Source organism: Trifolium pratense, linkage group LG4 (genome assembly GCF_020283565.1).
Source record: "Trifolium pratense cultivar HEN17-A07 linkage group LG4, ARS_RC_1.1, whole genome shotgun sequence".
Classification (NCBI taxonomy): domain Eukaryota; kingdom Viridiplantae; phylum Streptophyta; class Magnoliopsida; order Fabales; family Fabaceae; genus Trifolium; species Trifolium pratense.
The window spans coordinates 47,117,222-47,140,239 of record NC_060062.1 but is presented as its reverse complement, the minus strand read 5'-3'; the positions used below and the strand labels follow the sequence as shown (position 1 = coordinate 47,140,239).

Below are 23,018 nucleotides of genomic sequence, written 5' to 3'. Positions count from 1 at the left end.
CAATTCATTTATTGGTTAATCATTGAACTTTAATTCTATCTTTACCGACACAGTCACGATAAATATCAATACTAGTAGTATTTAATTTGTACCACAAAACAAAACTGATCCAAAATTTCAATCCAACATCACATGGCAGTGGCACTAACTATAGTAGCTAATGAGAGTTGGGTTTTCTATACTTCCTCCTATAAGAGGATATTATCAGTCTGTGGCCACGTGCTCTGACTCAGAAGTAACCGTTATTAATATGCAATTTGAGTATAAAAAAGTAGTTAAAATACAGGGAAATTAAGTACTTGAGTTCTAGAATTTCAAAAAACACTTTTATATATAAAAAAAAAAAAAAAACTTCTATATAAACAGTGGGAGATTATTGCTCCCCAACCACCAAATACAAATGCATTGTTTACTTTTTTGAGTGAACCGTTGCATTAATATAAGAAGGTGCATGATGTCAACCTCTCACCTATGTGTATAAATGGGCTTAAGCAGATTGAGAGGTAACTTACTTGTGAAAGAAGTAACACCAACAGTATTTTTTGTTTAATATTGTTAGGATAAATCTTGTTTAATCTTGTTCAGACAAACTACAAATACAATAGTGGAACATGTTCCTGGTAACCAGAAATTAAGTGTGTACAGATTTATGTGGCGAATTCAAGAATTGTATCATCTAACTTAGTAATTGCATGAGCTGAAAATTGGAGTAAAAATTGTTGGCGTTTTACCTAGCATTAGGACAACAATAATGTGCCATTATGACTGTGTTTGTGTGCTTAGCTAGCCTTCAATAATAATAATCCCTTTCAAACAAATGCACGATTACTTTTGGGCCACATTCATGTCATACATTGTCAATTGTCAATAATCAAGATACTCCTACAAAAGTTGGCCAAAACATCAATAGAATTAATGGAATGATTCAAAATAATTAACACATGCAAATATTGATTGCACCACATGATAGCTTAGCTTAGCTTTTGTAATATCAAATATCCCATTTTTCACAAATTCAAACCTATTTTTTTAAAATATAGGGACACCTCAACAAATAAAAAGATTCAAAATAATTAACACATCCAAATATAGTAAATTCAAACCTACTATTTTTTAAACTTACTCAAATACTAAAAAAAGATAGGGACACCTCAACATTGAACCGTTGATAGTTTAGTTATCATCACCATCATCATCATATAATAATACTAGCTAGTTGTATCCAATTTGAAACAATATACTACTAGTAATATTGACTAAACTAATAGGGGCAACATGGGAAAACAAGAAAATCCAATATCTTACCTTTACATAGATCCCATAATGTGATCCATTTTTAGCTTACTACTTCTATAAATAACCAACCTTTCTCTTCATAACTCAATTATCTTACTCACTCTACTTATAAAACACTAACAAAAACTAAACTGAAAAAACCACACATTACTTTTAAAATGGTTGATATAGACCGTAGAATGATCGGTCTAAACCCAGCTCACTTAGCCGGTCTGAAGCGACTCTCTGTTAGAGCCGCTTCAATCTCCACCGCTACCACCCCCACCATACGTAATGGCCTTCTTTCATTCTCACCCCTCGCCGATAAAATCATAACAAACCTCCGCAATTCAGGGATTCAACTTCAACAAGGTCTCTCCGACGCCGAATTCGCTCGTATAGAAGCCGAATTCGGCTTCGTCTTCCCACCAGACCTCCGAGCCATACTGGCCGCCGGTTTACCCATCGGAGCCGGATTCCCAGACTGGCGTGCCACCGGAACTCGCCTTCATCTTAGAGCTTCACTGGATCTTCCCATGGCGGCAATTTCATTTCAAATCGCGAGAAACACTCTGTGGGCCCGGTGTTGGGGCCCAAAACCCACCGACCCGGAAAAAGCTTTACGGGTTGCAAGAACCGCTCTAAAAAAAGCACCACTCTTGATTCCAATTTTCAACCATTGCTATATACCTTGTAATCCTTCTCTCGCCGGTAACCCTGTTTTTTACGTCGACGAGAATCGAATCTTCTGTTGTGGATTCGATTTATCAGATTTTTTTCAACGCGAATCACCGATTCGGAGCTCCGAAAATTTCCCGGGTCCTGTAGTTCTCAAGAAACAAAGATCCGTCACCGAGAAAACTGTCACCGCTGTTTGTTCAGAAGTTAATTTCACGAGGAGGAGTCTCGACGCCGGAGGGAGGACGCCGAGATGGGTGGAATTTTGGAGTGACGCCGCCGTGGGTCGCCGGAGGAAAAGTTCATCGTCACGTACAGAGTCACCGGAGAAGTTTTTTGATATTCAGAAATTTGAATTTGAAGCACCGAAATGGGTCGATGAATACGTTGAAGAGATCGGGTCGGTTTTAAGAGAAGGTGGGTGGAGCGAACCGGATATAAGCGAAATGGTGGAAGTTTCGGGTTCGGGTTTTTTTGACGGTGATATGGTTATGTTGGATAATCAAGCGGTGTTGGATGCTCTTTTATTGAAAGTGGATAGATTTTCGGATTCTCTTAGGAAATCTGGGTGGAGCTCCGAAGAGGTTTCGGATGCTTTGGGATTTGATTTTCGACCCGAGAAGAAGGTTAAGAAACCGGTTAAGAAACTTTCACCTGAACTGGTTCATAGTATTGAGAAACTGGTGGAATCGGTTTCTCGGTCATAAATAAAACTTGTACTGTATTTGGATAGAAATTTTATTTTCATTTGTAGTACTTTGTTTTACTAATTAGCAGTAGTATAAGCTAAACCATTTGTTTATTTTTTTACTAAGAAAAACATATTGAGGAAATTGAGGTTTGTATTTGATATTTTCATGGCCTCTTGGGTTAAGCAATTAGGAATTGGGAAAATGCATTGTAACATGAAATTAAGTGAACAAATTATAGATTTTAGGTTTGTAGAGAGTGTAGTGTTCAAGAGCTTTTTTTTTTTTTTATTTATTTTTTTTATAGATTTTATCCTGTCTGCATAATTTTAATTTTATGATAAATAAAGAAATAAAACAATCAATATTAATGTGCACTTCTCTATATGTGTGCGCTTGTTGCGCTTGTTTTGATGTCAAATTATTTTTTTTTGATAGTTGGATTTGCATTTTTTTATTTTGCTTTCACAATTAGTTTAATTTGGTTCGAAGGTCAGTTCTGCCATAAAGTGGTTTCAGCCCCTTTTGATTGCAGTTGTGGGAAATAGAACCGTAATCTTAAAGAAACAAGTGCACGTGTGTATGAACATACTCCCTCCGGTCCTTTTTATAAGGAACACTTTGAGAAAAAAATTTGGTCCTTTTTATAAGAAACTTTGACCAATTTTCAAATGGTTTAAATGTTCAATTTCACTTATGCCCTTATTTATTATGAGTGAGAATTTAAAAATAAGTAAGTTCGTTGAATTAAAAGTAATTAAATAAGGGTATACATGAAATAAATTTAAATTTATAAGAGTATTAAATGAAAATAACTATGTTAAATGTGTTTCCTTGGTATGTATAATTTTTTCAAAGTGTTTCTTATAAAAAGGACCGGAGGGAGTATTTATAGAGACATTTGTAGTAATGAAAATAGCAACTATGTGTGGTCTATATACATAGGTTTGTGTTTGACTTGAAATATGGTTACATTTTGCACGGGGTATCCGTTTTGAAGTGAAGTTTGGAAAGTAGCTAGGAAAGAGAGGTACCACGTCATGGCTAGGGGAAGCTCATCTTAACCCTGGCTGGTTCCATTAGAACGAAGGTGTATGAAGAAATCATGTTATTGAGATGCCTGTATTTTACAATTTTACTTGGTTTTAAAATTAGGTTGAATTTTTTAAGCTAAGTCAAAAAAAATACTTCACTCATGTTGTGACAGAAACAAAATGCGAACAAAAGAGAGTGATAGACCGGAAAAAGAATGAGTTTCCTCTTCATTATTCGGTTGTAAGTGGTTCATTGGTGGTGTGAATGACGACTCTGTTTAAGGTACGCATTTTATGTTCCTTTTTCATCTTAAAATGCTATTTTGTTGATTCAAGTTGATTTGTGTTGTTTATTGTCTGTGGTCGCTCCGTGTTGACATTGATTTAAAGAGATATAGAGAGACGGATAAACAAATAAAAATTAAAATATCATTGTCTACCATAAAACAATTATAGAGGATATGAGTTCATTTTTTTTTTCACCACCAGTTGAATCTGGTTCGGGGTCAGTTCTGGCATCAAGTGATTTCAGCCTCCTCCCGATCGCAGTTGCGGGGGATCGAATCGCGATCCTCCCTACCAAGTTCAGCGCCAATCACCACTGAACCATCTAACGATTGGTTGAGTTCAATTTTTTACACGTAAGAATTATATGCATTCAACTATTTTAAAAATAAATTTCACTAAATTACGTAGATTTTACATAAATTAGTAGGGTTCTGGAGGGTGTTCAAGAGATCCGGCCATATAGGCCACCAATTTTTTTTCCACTTAATATGTGTATGTGCTTGCACTCTTATAATCTTAATATTAAAATTTATTTTAAAATCAAAAGTTATCATAGAATATACCATAAAACTATTATCAAAATTATATGGGTGCTTCTCTTTTTTTCTTTCTTTTTTTACTAGAAAGATGTATCGTTAGATTCAAATTGATGTTAATCTCAAAGTTTGAATCTCATGTGTTTTTTAATGCATATATTATTACCCAATTCTGATTAATTTTTACTCCCTAGCGTCACTATTATAAGTAAGAAATCACTTTTTAAGTTCATTGGAAAACAAATGTATCCGACAAGTTTTTCAATGAACTTAAAAAATAATTTTTTACTTATAATAGTTTTTTTTTTTGAACTGCAAAAGTATGTATATATAATAAAAGTTCTCGAAGCGAGAACAAGAAGGAGTACAAATAGTACTAGACCCACTGTTGGGTAATAGTACAGGTGGTACTCAATCAGTGACTGGAAGGAATACTTGTTTTATTTAATTTATAAAGCTGCCAATTGTGAAAGGTTCATAACACAAGACATTTCTTTTAAGAACACTACTGGTCCAGAAAATGACCAAGCAGTAGCACTAAAATCAGACTATGACTTCTTAGTGTTCTATAGAGTTGGGATTTTTGGTTACCAGGATAGTTTATGTGCAAACACCAATCGACAATTTTATAGAGAATGTAAAATTAGTTTGGTTTCTCATTTCAATTTTGCAGTGTTCGAGAGCAAAAGAATACAATCACTGTTCAAAGAGGATACCAAGGAAAAATGTTTGGTTTCTCATTTCAATTTTGCAATATATTTGCAGATACTGATCTTTTACACTCAATTAATTCAACCTCAACGTTCCTCGGTAGGCCATGGTGTTGAATCTAAGAGGACTCTAGATGGCTAATTCATATTGTGTATAAGTTGACTTGGTGTGCAAGCTAGCAAAAGTGGAAGTGTAACTAATTGCTTCTTAAGCAAGTTAGTTAGTTTGTTAGTGAAGTTTGTTAATAGAGTTTGTTAGATTCAGTTAGTTTTGTTTTACCTAGGTTGTTAGAGTGTATTAGAGTCAGTTAGGAAGTTGTTAGTTGGTTAGGGCCTAAGAGAATCATCAACCATTGTGATGATCTAGTATAAATAATTGGCTCATGATTAGTGATTGTAACTCAACTACTTTTCCCCATTGTGGATGAATAAAACTGATTCTATTTTTCCTAATCATCTTCTTCTTCTTCCTCTGTTAAGCAAGTGCTTTTCTTTCTTTCCATTCATTCACCATTGTTGCAGCAACAAGGATTGTAGATCCTGCAGAAACTGTGCTCATTGGCTTGGCCAAAGTGACAGTGCAGCGCGCGCGTGTTTCCTTGATTGCCTGCTTGCTTGCTAGGCCTGTGCAGGCCAAAGTGATCGAAACCTAAAGCTTCAGCTGCGCCAACATCTGGCATCAAGAGCCTGGTTCGTGCTTTAACCATGGCAACCTTTAACAATGGTCAATTCCCTGCGAATCTTCCAGTTTTGGATGGAAAGAATTATGATAATTGGAGCAAACAGATGAAAGTTCTGTTCAATTATCAAGATGTGATGGAACAAGTGATTAGTGGTGTGGAACCACTTACAGAAGGTGCAACAGAGGTTCAAAGAACACAACACAAAGAATTGAAGAAGAAAGACTACAAGGCATTGTTCATAATTCATCAAAGTGTAAGCCCTGATATCTTTGAAAAGGTTGGAGACTGTGAATCAGCTAAGCAAGCTTGGGATATCTTGGCTACAGCTTATGCTGGAGATCAGAAGGTGAAGAAAGTGAAGCTACAAACCCTAAGAAGCAAGTTTGCACAACTACAAATGGAAGAGAAAGAAACTGTAAGTGAATTCTTCACTAAAATTGCAAAATTAGTTAATGAAATGAAAGCTTGTGGAGAAATTGTGTCTGGTACAATGAGAGTAGAAAAGATATTGAGATCTTTAACTCCTAAGTTTGACTATGTGGTAGCTGCTATAGAAGAGTCTAAGGATCTTGACAGTATCAAGGTTGAGGAACTGCAAGGGTCTTTAGAAGCACATGAGCAAAGGATGAATCAGAGAAATTCTGATAAATCCAATGGTGAGGTAGCATTACAAGTTCAGCAGGGTAACAAGAATAAGAAAGGAAAGGGAAAATGGCAAGGCAATAAGGGAAAAGATAGTTATCAGAATGGAAATGGAAAAGAGAGTCAAGATACCAAAGGAGGTGGAAATCAGAAGAAACAGTTCAATGGTGGTAGAGGTGGTTACAATGGAGGTGGAAGAGGTGGAAGAGGTGGAAGAGGTGGAAGAGGTGGCAGAGGTGGAAGAGGCAAGTTTGATAAGAAACACATTCAATGCTATAATTGCCAAAATTATGGTCATTTTGCAGATGAATGTAGATTCAGATAGGAATCAAGTGATGCTGAAGCCAAAATGGCTAGAAATGATGATGATGATGATGATGAAGGCTCAGTTATGCTTCTTGTAACTACAAAAGATGAAAGTGACCTTCAAGAGAAGTGGTATCTTGACACTGGATGTACAACACACATGACAGGGAGGAAAGATTGGTTCACAAGCCTAAAGGCTACTCAGAATCACAATGTTAAGTTTGCAGACAATAGCAGCCTTGCAGTACAAGCTATTGGTGATGTAACCATCAAAAGAAAGGATGGCAAGTGTTCAGTGATTTCTGGTGTATTGTACATACCAGGTATGAAATGTAATCTACTCAGTATAGGCCAATTGCTAGAGAAAGATTACAGAATTGTAATGGAGAATAGGTTGCTGAAAGTGTACAACACTAAAGGTAACTTGATGTTAAAAACTGAAATGTCAAAGAATAGGACATTCAAGATTGGGCTCAATGTTATGAATCACAAGTGCTTGATGACTGCATCAAGCAGAGAAGAATGGAGATGGCACTATAGAATGGGGCACTTGAATTTCAAGGACCTCAGCTTACTGCAAAAATCAAAGATGGTGACAGGCTTGCCAAGCCTGCAAGTGCCTGAAGAGGTCTGTGAAGAGTGTGTGCAGTCAAAGCAGCACAGAGGGAGCTTCAGCAAGCATACAGCAAGTAAAACCAATAGTGTACTTGAAGTGGTGTATTCAGATGTATGTGGTCCAATGCAAGTGAATTCAATTGGAGGTAACAGGTACTTTGTAAGTTTCATAGATGACTTTAGCAGAAAACTATGGACTTACTTGATAAGTAAGAAAAGTGATGTGTTTGAAATTTTTAAGAAATTTAAAGCTACAGTTGAAAGACAAAGTGGTAAGAGGCTCAAAACCCTAAGAACAGATGGGGGTGGAGAGTAGAGCTGTCAAAACGGGCGGCCCGGCCAATTTCGGCCCGGCCCGGTCGGGCTTCGGGCTTCGTCGGGCCGGGCTAAAAAGCCCGGATAAAAAACGGGCTACCAAAATTAGTGCCCGAGCCCGGCCCGGTACGGGTAGTCGGGCTTTCGGGCGGCCCGGTTTATCTTTTTTTTTTTTTTTTTTTTTACTTTTAGTGCTCAAACTCAACTATATAAATAGCATTAATAATTCTCGCGCGTCCTATTTTTTACTCATCCGCTATAAATATTATATAATTCGCGCGCGCCCTATTTTTACTCATCCACTACCTACGAGTTTCTCGCGCCCTATTTTTACGCATCCGCTACTTACGAGTTTTTCGCGCGTCATATTTTTACTCATCCGCTACCTAGGACTTTCTCGCGTGCCCTATTTTTACTCATCCGCTACTACGAGTTTCTCGCGCGCCCTATTTTTATTCATCCACTATGTACGAGTTTCTCACGCCCTATTTTTACTCATCCACTACCTACGAGTTTCTCGCGCCCTATTTTTACGCATCCGCTACTTACGAGTTTCTCGCGCGTCATATTTTTACTCATCCGCTACCTACGACTTTCTCGCGCGCCCTATTTTTACTCATCCGCTACGTACGAGTTTCTCGCGCGCCCTATTTTTATTCATCCCCTACGTACGAGTTTTTCGCGCGTCCTATTTTTACTCATCCACTACCTACGAGTTTCTCGCGCCCTATTTTTACGCATCCGCTACTTACGAGTTTCTCGCGCGTCATATTTTTACTCATCCGCTACCTACGACTTTCTCGCGCGCCCTATTTTTACTCATCCGCTACGTATGAGTTTCTCGCGCGCCCTATTTTTATTCATCCCCTACGTACGAGTTTCTCGCGCGTCCTATTTTTACTCATCTGCTACCTACGAGTTTCTTGGGTGCCCTATTTTTACTCCTGCTACTTAAGTAGCGGACGGTATTTTATAATTTATATTACAAACTAATTTCAAATCATCCGAAACAAATTATTTATATTTATATTTTATTTTTAATTTTAATTTTTTCGGGCTTGCGGGCCGCCCGCGGCCCATTCGGGCTAGCCCATATTTTAATCGGGCTTTGTCGGGCCGGGCTAAAAAACCCGGAAATAATTCGGGCTAGGATTTTCAAGGCCCGAGCCCGGGAAAAAATCGGGCTTAGCGGGCCGGCCCATTCGGGCTAGCCCATTTTGACAGCTCTAGTGGAGAGTATGTATCACATGAATTTGCAAAATTCTGTGACAGTGAAGGCATTGTGCATGACATAGTCCCACCATATACTCCACAGCAAAATGGGACTGCTGAAAGAAAAAATAGAACAATTATGGATATGGTGAGGTGTATGTTGAAGGGAAAGCATTTACCTAAGGAGTTATGGGGTGAAGCAGTTTCTACTGCTACTTATACATTGAACAGGTGCCCTACAAAGAGATTGAAGGGTATCACACCAGAAGAATGTTGGTCAGGACACAAGCCAAATGTGAATCATATGAGAGTGTTTGGTTCACTAGTTTTCAAACACACACCAGATCAATTGAGGAAGAAGCTGGATGATAAGTCAACAATGATGATATTGGTTGGTTATCACTCAACTGGAGGTTACAAACTCTATGATCCAATCAACAACAATGTGGTGATCAGTAGAGATGTAATAATTGATGAACTTAAGGAATGGGACTGGAACACTAATGACAGAAAGAAGTCAACTAGTGTGATGATTGAAGAAGTTAGTGAAGAACAAGTAAATCAGCCAGTGCCTGAGGTGAGAAGATCAAATAGGCCTAGAGTTCTACCAGCAAGATTACAAGAGTGTGAAATGAACTCAGATGGTCAAGTGAACAGTGATGGTGAGTTGATCCATTTAGCATTCATGGCTGAATCTGAACCAATTGATGTGCATAGTGCTCTACAAAGTGAAAAGTGGAGAGGTGCTATGAAAGAAGAATTGGATTCAATTGAAAGCAATCAAACATGGGAGCTGGTGGATCTTCCACAGAGAAAGAAAGCAATAGATGTGAAGTGGGTTTACAAGCTGAAAGTGAACTCAAAGGGTGAAATAACCAGATACAAAGCAAGACAAGTGGCAAAGGGATTTCTTCAGAAAGAAGGTATTGACTATGATGAAGTGTTTGCACCTGTTACTAGAATGGAAACAATTAGGTTAGTAACTGCTCTTGCTAACCTAAATGATTGGCCAATGTATCAAATGGATGTGAAGTCAGCCTTTCTGAATGGTCCTATAGAAGAGGAAGTGTATGTTGCCCAGCCACCTGGTTATGAAGTGAAAGGTCAAGAGCTTAAGGTGTACAAGCTTAAGAAAGCACTCTATGGTCTGAAGCAAGCTCCAAGAGCCTGGAACAAAAGGATTGACAAGTTCTTAAATGAAATAGGGTTTAAGAAATGTGTCACAGAACATGGAGTGTATGTCAAGAAAGATGCTGCAAAAGGAGTTATTATAATTTGTCTATATGTAGATGATTTGCTTATCACAGGAAGCAATGAATCTTATATTAGTGAGTTCAAGGGTGACTTGAAGGAAGAGTTTGAAATGACAGATTTAGGCCTCATGACATATTTTCTAGGCATTGAGTTTCTGAGGAATGAGCAAGGAATCTTAATGCACCAAACTAGATATGCATCAGAGATTTTGAAGAAGTTTGAGATGGACAAATGCAATGTTGCATTGTCACCTGCTGAGCCAAGGTCACAGCTAACTAAGTGTGCAGAAGAAGAGGATGTAGACCCTACATTCTATAGAAAGCTGATTGGTTCTCTGAGGTATTTGTTCAATACAAGGCCAGACTTGGCTTACAGTGTAGGGATTGCTAGCAGGTTCATGGAAAGGCCTAAAGGTTCACACTTGATTGCAGTAAAAAGGATACTTAGATATGTGAAAGGGACTATAAACTATGGTGTTATGTTCCCTGCAAGTGACAGAGACAAAGAATGCAAACTAGTGGGCTATACAGATTCAAATTGGTGTGGTGATCATGAAGATAGAAAATCAACTGCTGGTTATATGTTTTTCTATGGTGGATCACCAATATCATGGTGTTCAAAGAAGGAACCTGTAGTGGCCTTATCCTCATGTGAGGCTGAATACATAGCAGCATCACTCAGCACTTGTCAAGCTATTTGGTTGAAAAACCTAATTGAGGAAATCAGTTAGGACAGGTGTGAAACTGTTACTTTGAAGATTGATAATGTGTCTGCTATCAATCTTGCAAAGAACCCTATTGCTCATGGAAGAAGCAAGCATATAGAGCTAAGGTTCCATTACTTAAGAGAGCAGGTAAGCAATGGTAACCTGGCCCTAATGCACTGCAGAAGTGATGAGCAAGTTGCAGACTTGTTAACCAAGGCTGTAACAGTGCAGGTGTTTGAAAAATTGAGAAGTGAAATGGGAATTGAGACAGTGGACAACATGAATTAAGGGGGTGTGTTGAATCTAAGAGGACTCTAGATGGCTAATTCATATTGTGCATAAGCTGACTTGGTGTGCAAGCTAGCAAAAGTGGAAGTGTAACTAATTGCTTCTTAAGCAAGTTAGTTAGTTTGTTAGTGAAGTTTGTTAATAGAGTTTGTTAGATTCAGTTAGTTTTGTTTTACCTAGGTTGTTAGAGTGTATTAGAGTCAGTTAGGAAGTTGTTAGTTGGTTAGGGCCTAAGAGAATCATCAACCATTGTGATGATCTAGTATAAATAATTGGCTCATGATTAGTGATTGTAACTCAACTACTTTTCCCCATTGTGGATGAATAAAACTGATTCTATTTTTCCTAATCATCTTCTTCTTCTTCCTCTGTTAAGCAAGTGCTTTTCTTTCTTTCCATTCATTCACCATTGTTGCAGCAACAAGGATTGTAGATCCTGCAGAAACTGTGCTCATTGGCTTGGCCAAAGTGACAGTGCAGCGCGCGCGTGTTTCCTTGATTGCCTGCTTGCTTGCTAGGCCTGTGCAGGCCAAAGTGATCGAAACCTAAAGCTTCAGCTGCGCCAACACATGGAAGCAATATTCAAGAGTAGTTTTCATGCAATAAGTGATGTGGTGATCCCGCAAGGGTGGTTAAAGTGGGAAGGGTCTCTCGAATATTTAGATACATTGTATTATGCAGAATATAATATAATAATTGTGGACCAAGAGCAAATATAGAACATTGAGTGAAATGGCCAGGCTACCATTTGTTGAATTATAATCAGGCTAGTAACTTCACTGTGGCCAACTCCATTTCAGGCGATCAATGATTCCGGAAAATGTTCGAAAGCAACGATTGCATAAGACACTAAAATTTTAGGTGCATCAATTTTTTTTTTTACTTAGTCTGTGTCTGTGTGCGTGCGTGTGTTCGTGTATGTTAAAATAAATAAATTATAACTAAATTGTTTTTTTTTTTTAAAAAAAAAAAGTAAAATTTTACTAAAGAGTGAATTGGGCACAAAGTGTTGCTAAATATTTACTTCATAAAGCATTTCTGGAACATGTGGGGAAACAAAATCAATAGTTATTGGTGGATAAAGAGTGAGGGAAAAAACTAGAAATTATTAGAAAATAAAAGCAAGAAAGTGAAATATATTTTGGATCTCTCTCACTTATTGTGTCATACTTATTGTGTCATGCGAGAACTCGTTCCTTCATTCGTGGTTTCATGAATGAAAATTTTGCCTCTAATGAGAGAATAAAAAAAGAAGTAGGAAACAAATAGAAGATTAGAATTGTGATTGAAGAAAGTTAGGGATTTGGAAAATGAACGAAACTGAAATTACCTGTGGGATGAGTCTTGATACAGGTCGGAGGATTCGATCAAGAAGAGAACCTAATTTGCAAACATAGACAGAAAGTTAAACATTTCATATAAATAAGATGATGAAATTAAATCATGAAATAACAGATGAAGAAGCAATTTGGAATCTTTGGAGATTCTGGCTTGTGCCATCCAAGAGGGTTGATTCCTGGAGAGAGAAGTTCGAAGGAATCAAGAAAGTGAGTTTTGATATTGATAAAGAGGGGGAGAAATTGAATTTTGAAATTCAGTCAACAAAACAGAAAAATAACAGAGTAGCTCCATCAGAGTAGTGCCCGCAATATTTTGCTTTGAGAGAGACATATGAAAGTGACGCGACCTGATATTTTCTGCCTAGCGATTTCTTTTTTCTCTTTTGTTTGGGTTTGTTGGACTGAGCCGAATAGGATTGAACTTGTGTTTTTTAGCCCAACAAGCAAGGATATGAAAGGGGGAAACAACATTCAAATATGTGGCTAGAAGAAGTAAAGTTTTTGGCATTTTGTCCAGTAAGGATTTGCTATGAGCGCTTGTGAGCTTGACACCTATCAAAACATTCCATAAAGCTGAATTCAATATATATGTGTAGTTCTAAGGATTGTCTTAATTTAACTGTTATTGGATTTATTTTTATGCATATTAAAAATAATGTTTTATTAGAGCTTTATTGAATGTATAAATTTAAGAACGAACTTATTTTTTCTCTATTGAAGAAACTTTACCGTAATAATGTACAATATTATTATTAATTTTTCATTACCTAATAATGTATCATGTTATTATTAATACACGATTTTTTTCCAAGTAGTTTAATAGCTAGAAATTCATCTCTTGAGGTGAATAAATGGGAGATTTTCGGTTTAAATTTCAACTCTTATATATAAAATGTAATATTCCTATTTACTGAACTATGATAACGGGATATGACAAGAGTAGTTATTAATACGTACGTAGTATATAAAATTCAAATAAGTTCTTAAACAAAAACCATTAAAAATGTTCTCAATGTAAATTTGTCCAAAAGTAAAATTTTCGTTGGCAAGACATTGCATTATATATACAGAGAACTGGAGTTTGAACTCCGATTATCCCATGCTTGGTTAGTAGTTGTATAGAGATGACAATAAATGCTGGTGAACCCCAACCGTGAATCTTGGTCAGTAATCCAAGGTCAGTCATGTTCATCCATCCCTTCTCCCTTCCATTGCATTGCATTGCATTTAATACTAACTAATCACAATATTATGGGCTTCTCTGATCTTCCATCTTTGTGTCCAGGGTGCTGCATCTAGACTTTTCTCTATTCTCATCACAGCCGTTGATCAAGAAATTTATTAATGCCAGTAATAATAATGTGATGGAGATGGCCATTCACTGTGGTGGTGAAGCATGGATGTCAAAAGTGGTCTCTTTCTCATGCATTGCATTGCATTGCAAGCCTAGTCTTGGAAACTTGGTTTTTATATTATTTTCTTATAATTCCAGCTTCTATATATAAAATGCAATGTTCATACCAACCGAGTTAAATTGACATGTTTTTAATTATAAAAGCCGGACGAAATATTAAGTTACATTGCTTAATACCTCATTTTTTCATGCAAATAAACCAATTTTTGTCTCTATAGTGAACATGATTCACATGAATTCTAATTCGTTTCTCAAGTAAGAATCATGCCTATGATCTATCAAACAGTGATATGTCAATCATGAAATAGCATTAAACATAAGCTAGAATCATTCATCAATCCAAATCTAACAAAAAAGGTAGAGAAGAAGGACCCTACATCAATTCATCTTAAACTTCATCCTAACTTAACCAATGAATTCAACAAAACATAATAACGAAGATGAGATAGAACAAAACATAGAGAAATGTTGTTCAATGCATGTGACTTCAAATTAGGAGAATAGTAGTTAAAAAGACCCCTAAAATATGAAATGACAATTTTTTTTAGAGGTTGCAACCGCCGTCTTCGCTCGCCTATTAAGGATCTTTTACTGAGCTAGAGTTTTTTCTTTTAATTTTGAGGTATATTTCAGTAGCAGGAAGAGTACGGCCTATTAAGGTTTCGCCTACAAAACTACATAAAGATGTTAGGCGCGCATGCAAAAACATAAAAATTTTGCCTTCACACTTGACTCAATACTTAGAATATTGACACTTAGACTATTGCCTAGTCATCGACGTAGGACAACGAGAATTTACAAAAAAAAAAAAAAACTACAAATGCAAGAATAAGGTCTTCCAAGCCGAAAGTACCTGTAACCGTTACTCCCTCTCTCCCAAAATATGTCACTTTAACACATTGCACCAATAAGTTGTTAAGCCTACCCGGTAAACAGAGAATATATCCAAAGAGTGAGAAAGAAGTTTGCAGACAATTGAATTTACTCTTTTTACATTGAAAAATATACATTTCTATTTTGTAAATCACAATTATAAGTCTGAGAAATTCTTGGCTACATACATACACTGCCTTCCATGGTCACTCCATTCAACATGTACAAGTTTATGAGTCATATTATAATTGAATGGAGTTCTTATAGGAAACAATTTCTACTCAATAATTTCCCTTAAAATTCCATATAGGTGTGTAACTTTGTAAATTTCTACAACTTCAAATTTGTGCTGTGTAACTTTTGTGTAACTTAAATAATGTAATTGAACATAATCAATCATACTCCTTGCAAAACTTGTGTCTCTTCTTCCTTCTTAGAGATGCTTGGAGCAGCACTTTTCACCTTAACTCGAAATGAAACCTGCAAAAAATGTCGATGTTACACTAAGTAATGCACAATTGATTACCAGTGTCGTGTCCTGTGTCTGTGTTTGTGCTTCACAGCATATGTCTAATGTGAAAAGTGATTCTACTTTTACGGACTTCTAAAGGGATCGTGACCTACCTTATCAGAACCAAACACAAGTACATCAAATGGACGGACACGAGCAGGGTAATTTGGAGGTACCCGATATCGCTTTCCTTCAATACTGAAACATAATGATAAATGATATTAAATACCTTTTCAAGAATTAAAACTCTATAAGTAAACTATAGTAGCTTCCATTTATTTTACTTACTCGACGATCCAAGTGCCATGTTCACTCCGCATATCAGTTACGAAGAAGGCTCCATCCTTATAGTAAATCCGAGCATGCGTTGGAGAAACCTTAGAGAAAGAGAGAGAGAGATATTATTGATCATTTTGCATGATGTTGACATAAAATTAAGCATGGAACCGAGTTTAATTCAGGTGGAGATAAACTGTTCTACCTCGGGCGAATCAATTGTAATTGAGCTACCTTGATCATCTTGCACTGCGCTCCTGCAATTACATAAATATATCAGAAACTGAGATGAAAGCGAAAGTTAGATATATGTCACAACAATTGTGAATGGAACAATGCACACTAAATGGTGACCAAAAATTAAGATCACTGCAACGTAAGTACACCTACCCAATTATGAAGGGTTTCATCTCATTTTGCGTTAAACGTATCGGTTTTGAAAGACCTGTTTGATCTCCACATGGTAATAAAAACCACCTATAATTCAAACAAGAATGATAGATATATACATTAGTTTACCTAAGTTATGGTTAAAAATATGTAAAGGATGATACTCAAACATATTTTAGTCAGTGACATACTCTCCATTAATAGCACGCTCAAGTGCATCATCATCTTCAAACCATTGGCGCAATTGTCCATTTGCCTGCGTTGCAATAAATAACAGCCTATTAGCATTAAGATCACGACAAATCTAATAGAAATAACCATATAAATTACCAGATACAATTTTTTCTCGACAGCAAAGTATAAAAGTAAACTATATTTGAGCAACGTACTTTGTCTGAGATCCTGCAACTTAGTGGTCTGCCTTCAAGTTTGTCACTGCAAAAGTAGCATTTACTTTCATGTTAATAAAATTGCACAACTTTATATTTTATTATGCGAAATATTTATCTTCACATTACCTATTTCCACCTAAGATCCAGTTCAACATAGACGGCATCAAAATGTCGACAAAAAACCTCCCTCCAACTCTTCCAGGATGAGGTATACGAAAGTTGGTCAAAAACTACAGAGAAAGAAAGGAAACAGTGAATATTTCGGAAGCGTGTCAATTTTAAGAGTCAAATTCACTATATTCTTCATCTTCTAATATATTTGTAAAAAAATTAAGTTCCTACCTCCAAAGGACCAAGACCAACCCCAAGATATGCCTTGTAAGTGGAAGCCATCAGAGCTGCCATTCTAGCCATCCCATGAATAACCGCAACTCGTAGTTTTCTTTCATTTTCATAGCTGTAAGCATTCACGGAAAAGGGAAACAAAGTTAGGCACCATTAGTAACCTCACCAAAGAGAATATTAAATCAACCTATTCGAAAATAATGCTAGTTTAACTATTGGACCATAGTTAATGTGAACTATGACGTACTGAAAGAGACATGGACACCAGACACGACGCTAACACATCAACGCCGGTAATAAATTGAAAAAATGGAAGTAATTGAAAGTAATCACATGTGGCGGTGTCGTGTTGGACACCAAACATGGCTTCAATCTAAAGTGTCGTTGATACATAGGATGTGAAAGCATCTCTCGATTCAAATCAAGTCAACAAAATCACTATTTCAATGGTTAGCATATTTGAAAAGCATATGGTATGTTACCTCCTTAGGGCTGAATCAACCTTAATTGGGCTCCTTGATTTAATACTTTGTTCCCATGCATTGTCCAACTCCGATGCTAGTTGATAACTATCCTGTAATAATGATAAAATAAACTTTAATTAGGAAGCGATTTCACCTCAGTGTTTGATTGCGAACTAGTTTGACTTTGTTGATCTCCATCTTCTCTTAGGTCAAAATGCAGAAAACAATTTAATTTTATGAATGTTTCAGTGAGCGCTGTGTATCCATCGTTCATGAGATGTCAGCTCACTAGTAAGAGTTTGACCTTGTAACATAAATGGACAAAATTCAAATCCTCTCGGAGACAGTTGTAAAACGATCATTAGTGTTACTTTAATAAAAAAGCTCTGTATCCATCAGATATATTGAAAGAAGTTGTATGTTTGAACAGCCTAGCCAAGAAAAGAATGATTGAAAAATTAAAGGAAAAAAAGTTAAGAGAAAGAAAAGCCTTGAAATACCGAAGTCCACAGAATCAGGAACAACTTGATATGTATATTAGGTCTGAAAATATAGGATATTACTGAAACTAATCAATGAACAATAAAAAAATCCGTATTAAAAACGACATGATCAAGAGACAAAGAGAACAAATAAGAGAAATATATACCTCAATGGCCATGCATCCTCCTTGGCCCATATTTGGCTGCATGGCATGGACGGAATCACCAAGCAAAGTCACACGGCCCTTTCCCCAATTAAATGTAGGTATCCTGTCATAGATGTCTCTACGCAGAATGGCCTCTTCATCTGTAGCAAGTATTAGATCTACTGCATTATCACACCAACCCTTAAATATTTTGAGCAACCTTTCCTTTTTTCCTACAATGCATAACGAATTAAGAGATTAATATGATGGTTTGGTTTAGCTTCTTCCCATGTAGCAAAGGATGGAAATGCTGCAATTCTAACAAATGCATACCATTCGGTACATCAGCACCACCGGGAGCTTCTTTGTGAAATGCATACCATTGCATCTTTCCAGCTCCAACATCTGAAGATACAAAGTATTGTTTGTGTCCCAAGAATACTCGATACCTTCCCAAAGAAAAGTTTAAGTAAGCTTCTAGACATGATATAAGTGATATTAACAAAAATATAATACAGGTAAAAGAAAACTGATAAATACGGATACAAAACTATATGGTCAACATACCCAACAGATTCAATGTCAGCAGGCACGAAATCTGCAATACCGGTATAACAAGTATAGCCGGAGTAAACAGCTTCTGTTTGTCCAAATAACTGTGTCCTTACCTATTCACAAAAGAATACAATAACATTAAGGTTTTGTTTTGATAAATAGCTTAATTAAGTATTTATTATATAAGTCCTTATGTATAAGATGTTTATATAGCAAAAGATAAAATAAAGTCAGAATGTTTTCATGTAAGCTATAAGATGTTTTCATAAGATATCTTAGAGAGCTTATGAAAATGAGCTGAAAACAACTTATGAACATGTCATAATCTGTTTTCATAAGCTCTCCTTCACAGTCTCACAAGTGCTTATGTCAGTAGATAAGTTCGAATACGTCAATATAAACCGACCCTAAGTGCAGAATTCATGATTATATAGACATCCCACTAACAGTAGAATAACATAAAAGAGTTTTGAAACAGAAGAACAAGTCAAACAAATGCGAGCTCCAATGTAACGTCTTATGCTATGTATTACATTTACTTTAATATCAGAAAAAGTATTGGCTAATGAATACGATCGGAGTCAATGAAAAGCTTACAATACCTTGGACCATATACCATCTGCTCCAACCAATAGATCTCCTTCGTATTTTTGACCATTCTCAAGCTCTACTGTTACCTGAAATTCGCATGCTCGATTAAAAGAGTAACATATTTTAAATCAAATGATGTGTAATCTTATTTTAGTCTACCGATGCATATACAGGAAGAATGAAATAAAAGCTTCAGAATATACATATGAGGAGAATCTTCAACATAAAGCATTCTTTTGTAGTTACCTTGTTTCCATCATCCACAAAATTAACGACATTACTGGCATTCAAAACGATATCTTCCCCAACTGCACGAGCAAGGATCCCTTGCAAAACCATTCGACTAATGACTCGTGTGACAGGAAGCCCACGTTCCACTGCAGGAGTGAATGTATCAAATTTAACGTACCTGATAACAAATTAGACATTAATTCGTGGTACCAAATATTAACATCCAGTAAAGGAAATTGTAGACAACTTCGAAATTATTGAAACAACATCGTTGTTTGATAAAGAATGGCAGATGTACTTTCTAAGTGTAACCAATCTGATGAGAATTTTAACTAGGATCACTAACACAAACATTGCTAAAATGGTAATCGTAAAAAATTTCCATGCAATGACAACTCTGAACTATTCATCTGCTGCTGTTAGATTTCAAAGTTTCAGATTAACCAAACGTTTCGAACCACACAAAGTGTATAGTATCAGCTATCATCTATGAAGCCATGCCAGCCAATCATGGCAAACAGGTATCAAAACCAATTGTCCATGTTAAGAAGTCAGACATCGGTTGCCACATGGCCTGAATATATTTTTATAAAGAGTCAGGCCCAATATAAAAATCTAAGATGGAACGAGAGCCTCCTCCATGATCCGCTAGACCGCCTTCTATCAGGTTTCTGATTGGCTCATCCACCATTTATACCGATGCCCCAGGCTGCAAATTATTCCCTAGAAGAAATACAATCTAATCCAGCTCCTATCACAACATCCACATCATAAGTCACAGAAATAATAAGCAACCCATAGCTGGGCGCGAAGGGGTGTGTTAATAAGTCCCATAGTTGAAAATAGTTTTGCTTTGCCTATGCAGGATGCAGAAAATAGCTATTTGTTCAAATTCCGCAACACTATAGTGCTATTGTGTCACCTATAGGCGTTATTTGACAACACTTTGTACTAAATAGTGTATCACAGAACAATAGCAATTTTTTCAAAATTTGCTACACTATAGCGCCGTTGTAGCCACTATTTGATAAATATAGGCTTAATTAGTCTTTTGGTCCCTTAAAGACATTTTAGGTTTCACAATGGTCCCTTAAAGAAAAAAATGTCCGGATTGGTCCCTTAAAGACACATTCGTTTCTCAATTAGTCCTTTATGTCAATTTTTTACAAAAAACGTTAGTTTTAATTGACTGGATTGTTGATGCCATTAAGTGTAAGTGGTCTACCAAAAACCTTATTAATTTTTAAAATTTTAACCATTGGAATTTTTTGTTATATTTGGAGTTAAAATTTAACGGAAAGGACCAATATGACAAACATATATGTCTTTAAGGGACCAATCCGGGCCTTTTTTTCTTTAAGGGACCAATCTGAGCCTTTTTTTCTTTAAGGGACCATTGTGAAACCTAAAATGTCTTTAAGGGACCAATAGACTAATTAAACCATAAATATAATCATTAGAAGCTTCTAATGTTTACACTGACCTCTATTTAATACACAACCAAAAAAGCCAAACAACCAAACTATTTTATGGTAACCTAAGAAAAAATAATCCAAATTTAGACTTAAATCACAAAATACCAAATAAAAATAAATAATACAAAATTGAAAAGAGATATATATTGTGTGGATTAAATTTCAGCATACCAAGAACCAGAAACACCATCAACAAGGCCATTGATTCTATCACCAGTGATGCAACCAACTCTCATAACTTCATCAGCAACATCTGAATCAATAGCTTCCAAAGCAGCCAAAGCATTACTCTGTATCTGAATTGGTCCTCTATATTGTCCTTCTCCTCTTACAGCACTCAAATCTTTCTCAAACACCATCACATCAAACCCTTTTCTCTTTGCAGCTAAAGCAAAAACCAATCCACCAATTCCACCACCTGCTACAAGTACTCTAAGATTCTTCTTCTCAGCTTGTTTTGAAGATGATGATGATGTAGTAGTTTCAGCTACTGTAGCTTTCACTTTCACATGCATCACAAACACATTTTTCCTCTGTTTTTTTGTTCTGTTTTTTCCATAGCTATGAAAAGGTGAAGAATTTTCCAGTGAAAAGTCTTTGTTAACTGGAACTGAGAAATGGGTTCTTGAGAAAGATGCTGTTGATGGATTTAGTGAGTTGTAACACAAAGTAGAAGCCATGGTTGAGTTGAACAAACACAAAGGTTAGGAATCAACAGAACACAACACAAAACAAGAAAAGACAAGTTCAAGTTTTTAAGTGTGTCTTTGTGTCTGATCAAAGGATCAAAACACAAAGAGTGATTTGCATAAATTAAATAGTTTGATGAAGAATTTAGCAAATGCTCAAGAAAGAATGAAGAAGAGATAAAAACAGAAAAAAGAGTGTGAAAAATAGAAGAAATATATGTGTGATGTACAATCATTATTGTAAAATAAATAAAAGAATAAATATTATTAGAGGTTGAAGGAGTTTTTGGTGAATTTAATTTTTTTTTAAATTTTTGGGTGAATTAGAGGTTGAGGTGTTGACAAGGGATGGCACTAATATAAAATAAGGGATAATAGAATTGGTGGTTTGCAGTTACAGGCCACAAATATCAGCACCAATATGTCCAAATCAATCTCCCATGTAAGTCTTTTCTCTTTGGTGCTCTAATTTTCAAACTAATAATTAAATATCTAATTTGATCTTTTATCTCTTAAAAGAAAAATCTAATTTGGACTTTCACCCTGTATTGACTATTGATGAAGTAATCTAGTTCACGTATTATTAGAGGTATATTATTTAGGCTTAATTAGTCTTTTGGTCTCTTAAAGATATTTTAGGTTTCACAATGGTCTCTTAAAGAAAAAAAGGTTCGGATTGGTCCCTTAAAGACACATTTGTTTCTCAATTGGTCTTTTTCGTCAATTTTTTACAAAAAAATGTTAGTTTAGTTGACTGAATTGTGGATGTCATTAAGTGTAAGTGGTTCACCAAAAACCTTATTAATTTTTAAAATTTTAACCATTTGAATTTTTTGTTATATTTGGAGTTAAAATTTAACGGAAATGACCAATATGGCAAACATATATGTCTTTAAGGGACCAATCTGTGCCTTTTTTTCTTTAAGGGACCAATCCAGACCTTTTCTTCTTTAAGGGACCATTGTGAAACCTAAAATGTCTTTAAGGGACCAATTAACTAATTAAGCCTATTATTTATGGTTTTTTCTATCGTGCCTAAATTTGTATACATTAAGAAATTCAAAATACTCTCTCTAGTCATTTATATAACAAATTTTTTATTTTTTAATTCATAGAATAATTAATGTATCTAGTCCATTTTTTAGACCAAATACATCAACATCATATTTGACATCGTACAAAATATGTAGTTAAGGCCAGCGGTTAAGACCTTAGTTTTCAACCACCACCGCCTCTCCATCCTCCCTTTCACATCCAAAGTCTCACTGTCAAGATGTAGCTAAGGTCAGCAGTTGAGGCGACGAGGTGTGGTCATCTCTCCACCCTCCGCTTCACCTCTCTCTCAACTCCAACAGAGGTCGTGAACTTAACCACCATCGCACCGCATCGACTGTCTCTTATACCCTTATACCCTCTATGTTCATGGATGGATCAAATTTTGTGGATTTCTAGTTCTTTAGGATCAAGTTCAGATCTTCTCCGCAACGCTGAAGAGTTGAGGGTTGCCTAGGTTAGTGGGGGTTGTAACTGTTTGCATCGGTCTACCGCCGTAGCTTTTGATGGTTTCGTTTTGATGTCCTAGTTTTATTTTGAGCCGAATATGTGTTGATTTC

At 36.1% G+C, this 23,018-nt stretch overlaps 3 protein-coding genes across 3 annotated transcripts; 2 read left to right on the top strand and 1 right to left on the bottom strand.

The window, feature by feature from the left end:
• Positions 1-1,237: 1,237 nt before the first annotated feature.
• On the top strand, positions 1,238-2,897 carry LOC123921341. The gene has a single exon (XM_045973834.1). The coding sequence runs from the start codon at positions 1,455-1,457 to the stop codon at positions 2,658-2,660; it is 1,206 nt and encodes a 401-aa protein (XP_045829790.1). The 5' UTR covers positions 1,238-1,454; the 3' UTR covers positions 2,661-2,897.
• Positions 2,898-5,915: 3,018 nt separating this feature from the next.
• LOC123922781 (keratin, type II cytoskeletal 2 epidermal-like) lies at positions 5,916-6,860 on the top strand. The gene has a single exon (XM_045975471.1). The coding sequence runs from the start codon at positions 5,916-5,918 to the stop codon at positions 6,858-6,860; it is 945 nt and encodes a 314-aa protein (XP_045831427.1).
• An 8,089-nt stretch (positions 6,861-14,949) lies between these two features.
• Positions 14,950-21,864, bottom strand: LOC123921340 (zeaxanthin epoxidase, chloroplastic-like). The gene is made up of 16 exons (XM_045973833.1): positions 20,888-21,864; positions 19,257-19,419; positions 19,022-19,096; positions 18,432-18,532; positions 18,198-18,313; positions 17,886-18,097; positions 17,255-17,346; positions 16,770-16,884; positions 16,554-16,657; positions 16,425-16,470; positions 16,227-16,291; positions 16,036-16,122; positions 15,851-15,902; positions 15,658-15,746; positions 15,483-15,567; positions 14,950-15,338 (listed from the first exon to the last, which is right to left on the bottom strand). Exons 1-16 carry the CDS (start codon positions 21,394-21,396, stop codon positions 15,255-15,257), a joined length of 1,995 nt encoding a protein of 664 aa, XP_045829789.1. The 5' UTR covers positions 21,397-21,864; the 3' UTR covers positions 14,950-15,254.
• Between the last annotated feature and the right edge of the window lie 1,154 nt (positions 21,865-23,018).

Coding starts and splice junctions, on each gene's coding strand:
- LOC123921341 (XM_045973834.1), top strand. CDS start 1,455: ATGGTTGATATAGACCGTAGAATGATCGGTCTAAACCCAGCTCACTTA.
- LOC123922781 (XM_045975471.1), top strand. CDS start 5,916: ATGGCAACCTTTAACAATGGTCAATTCCCTGCGAATCTTCCAGTTTTG.
- LOC123921340 (XM_045973833.1), bottom strand. CDS start 21,396: ATGGCTTCTACTTTGTGTTACAACTCACTAAATCCATCAACAGCATCT. Junction 16,885..17,254: donor GTTGATTCAGCCCTAAGGAG/GTAACATACCAT, acceptor GAATGCTTACAG/CTATGAAAATGAAAGAAAAC. Junction 16,658..16,769: donor TTGGTCTTGGTCCTTTGGAG/GTAGGAACTTAA, acceptor CTTTCTCTGTAG/TTTTTGACCAACTTTCGTAT.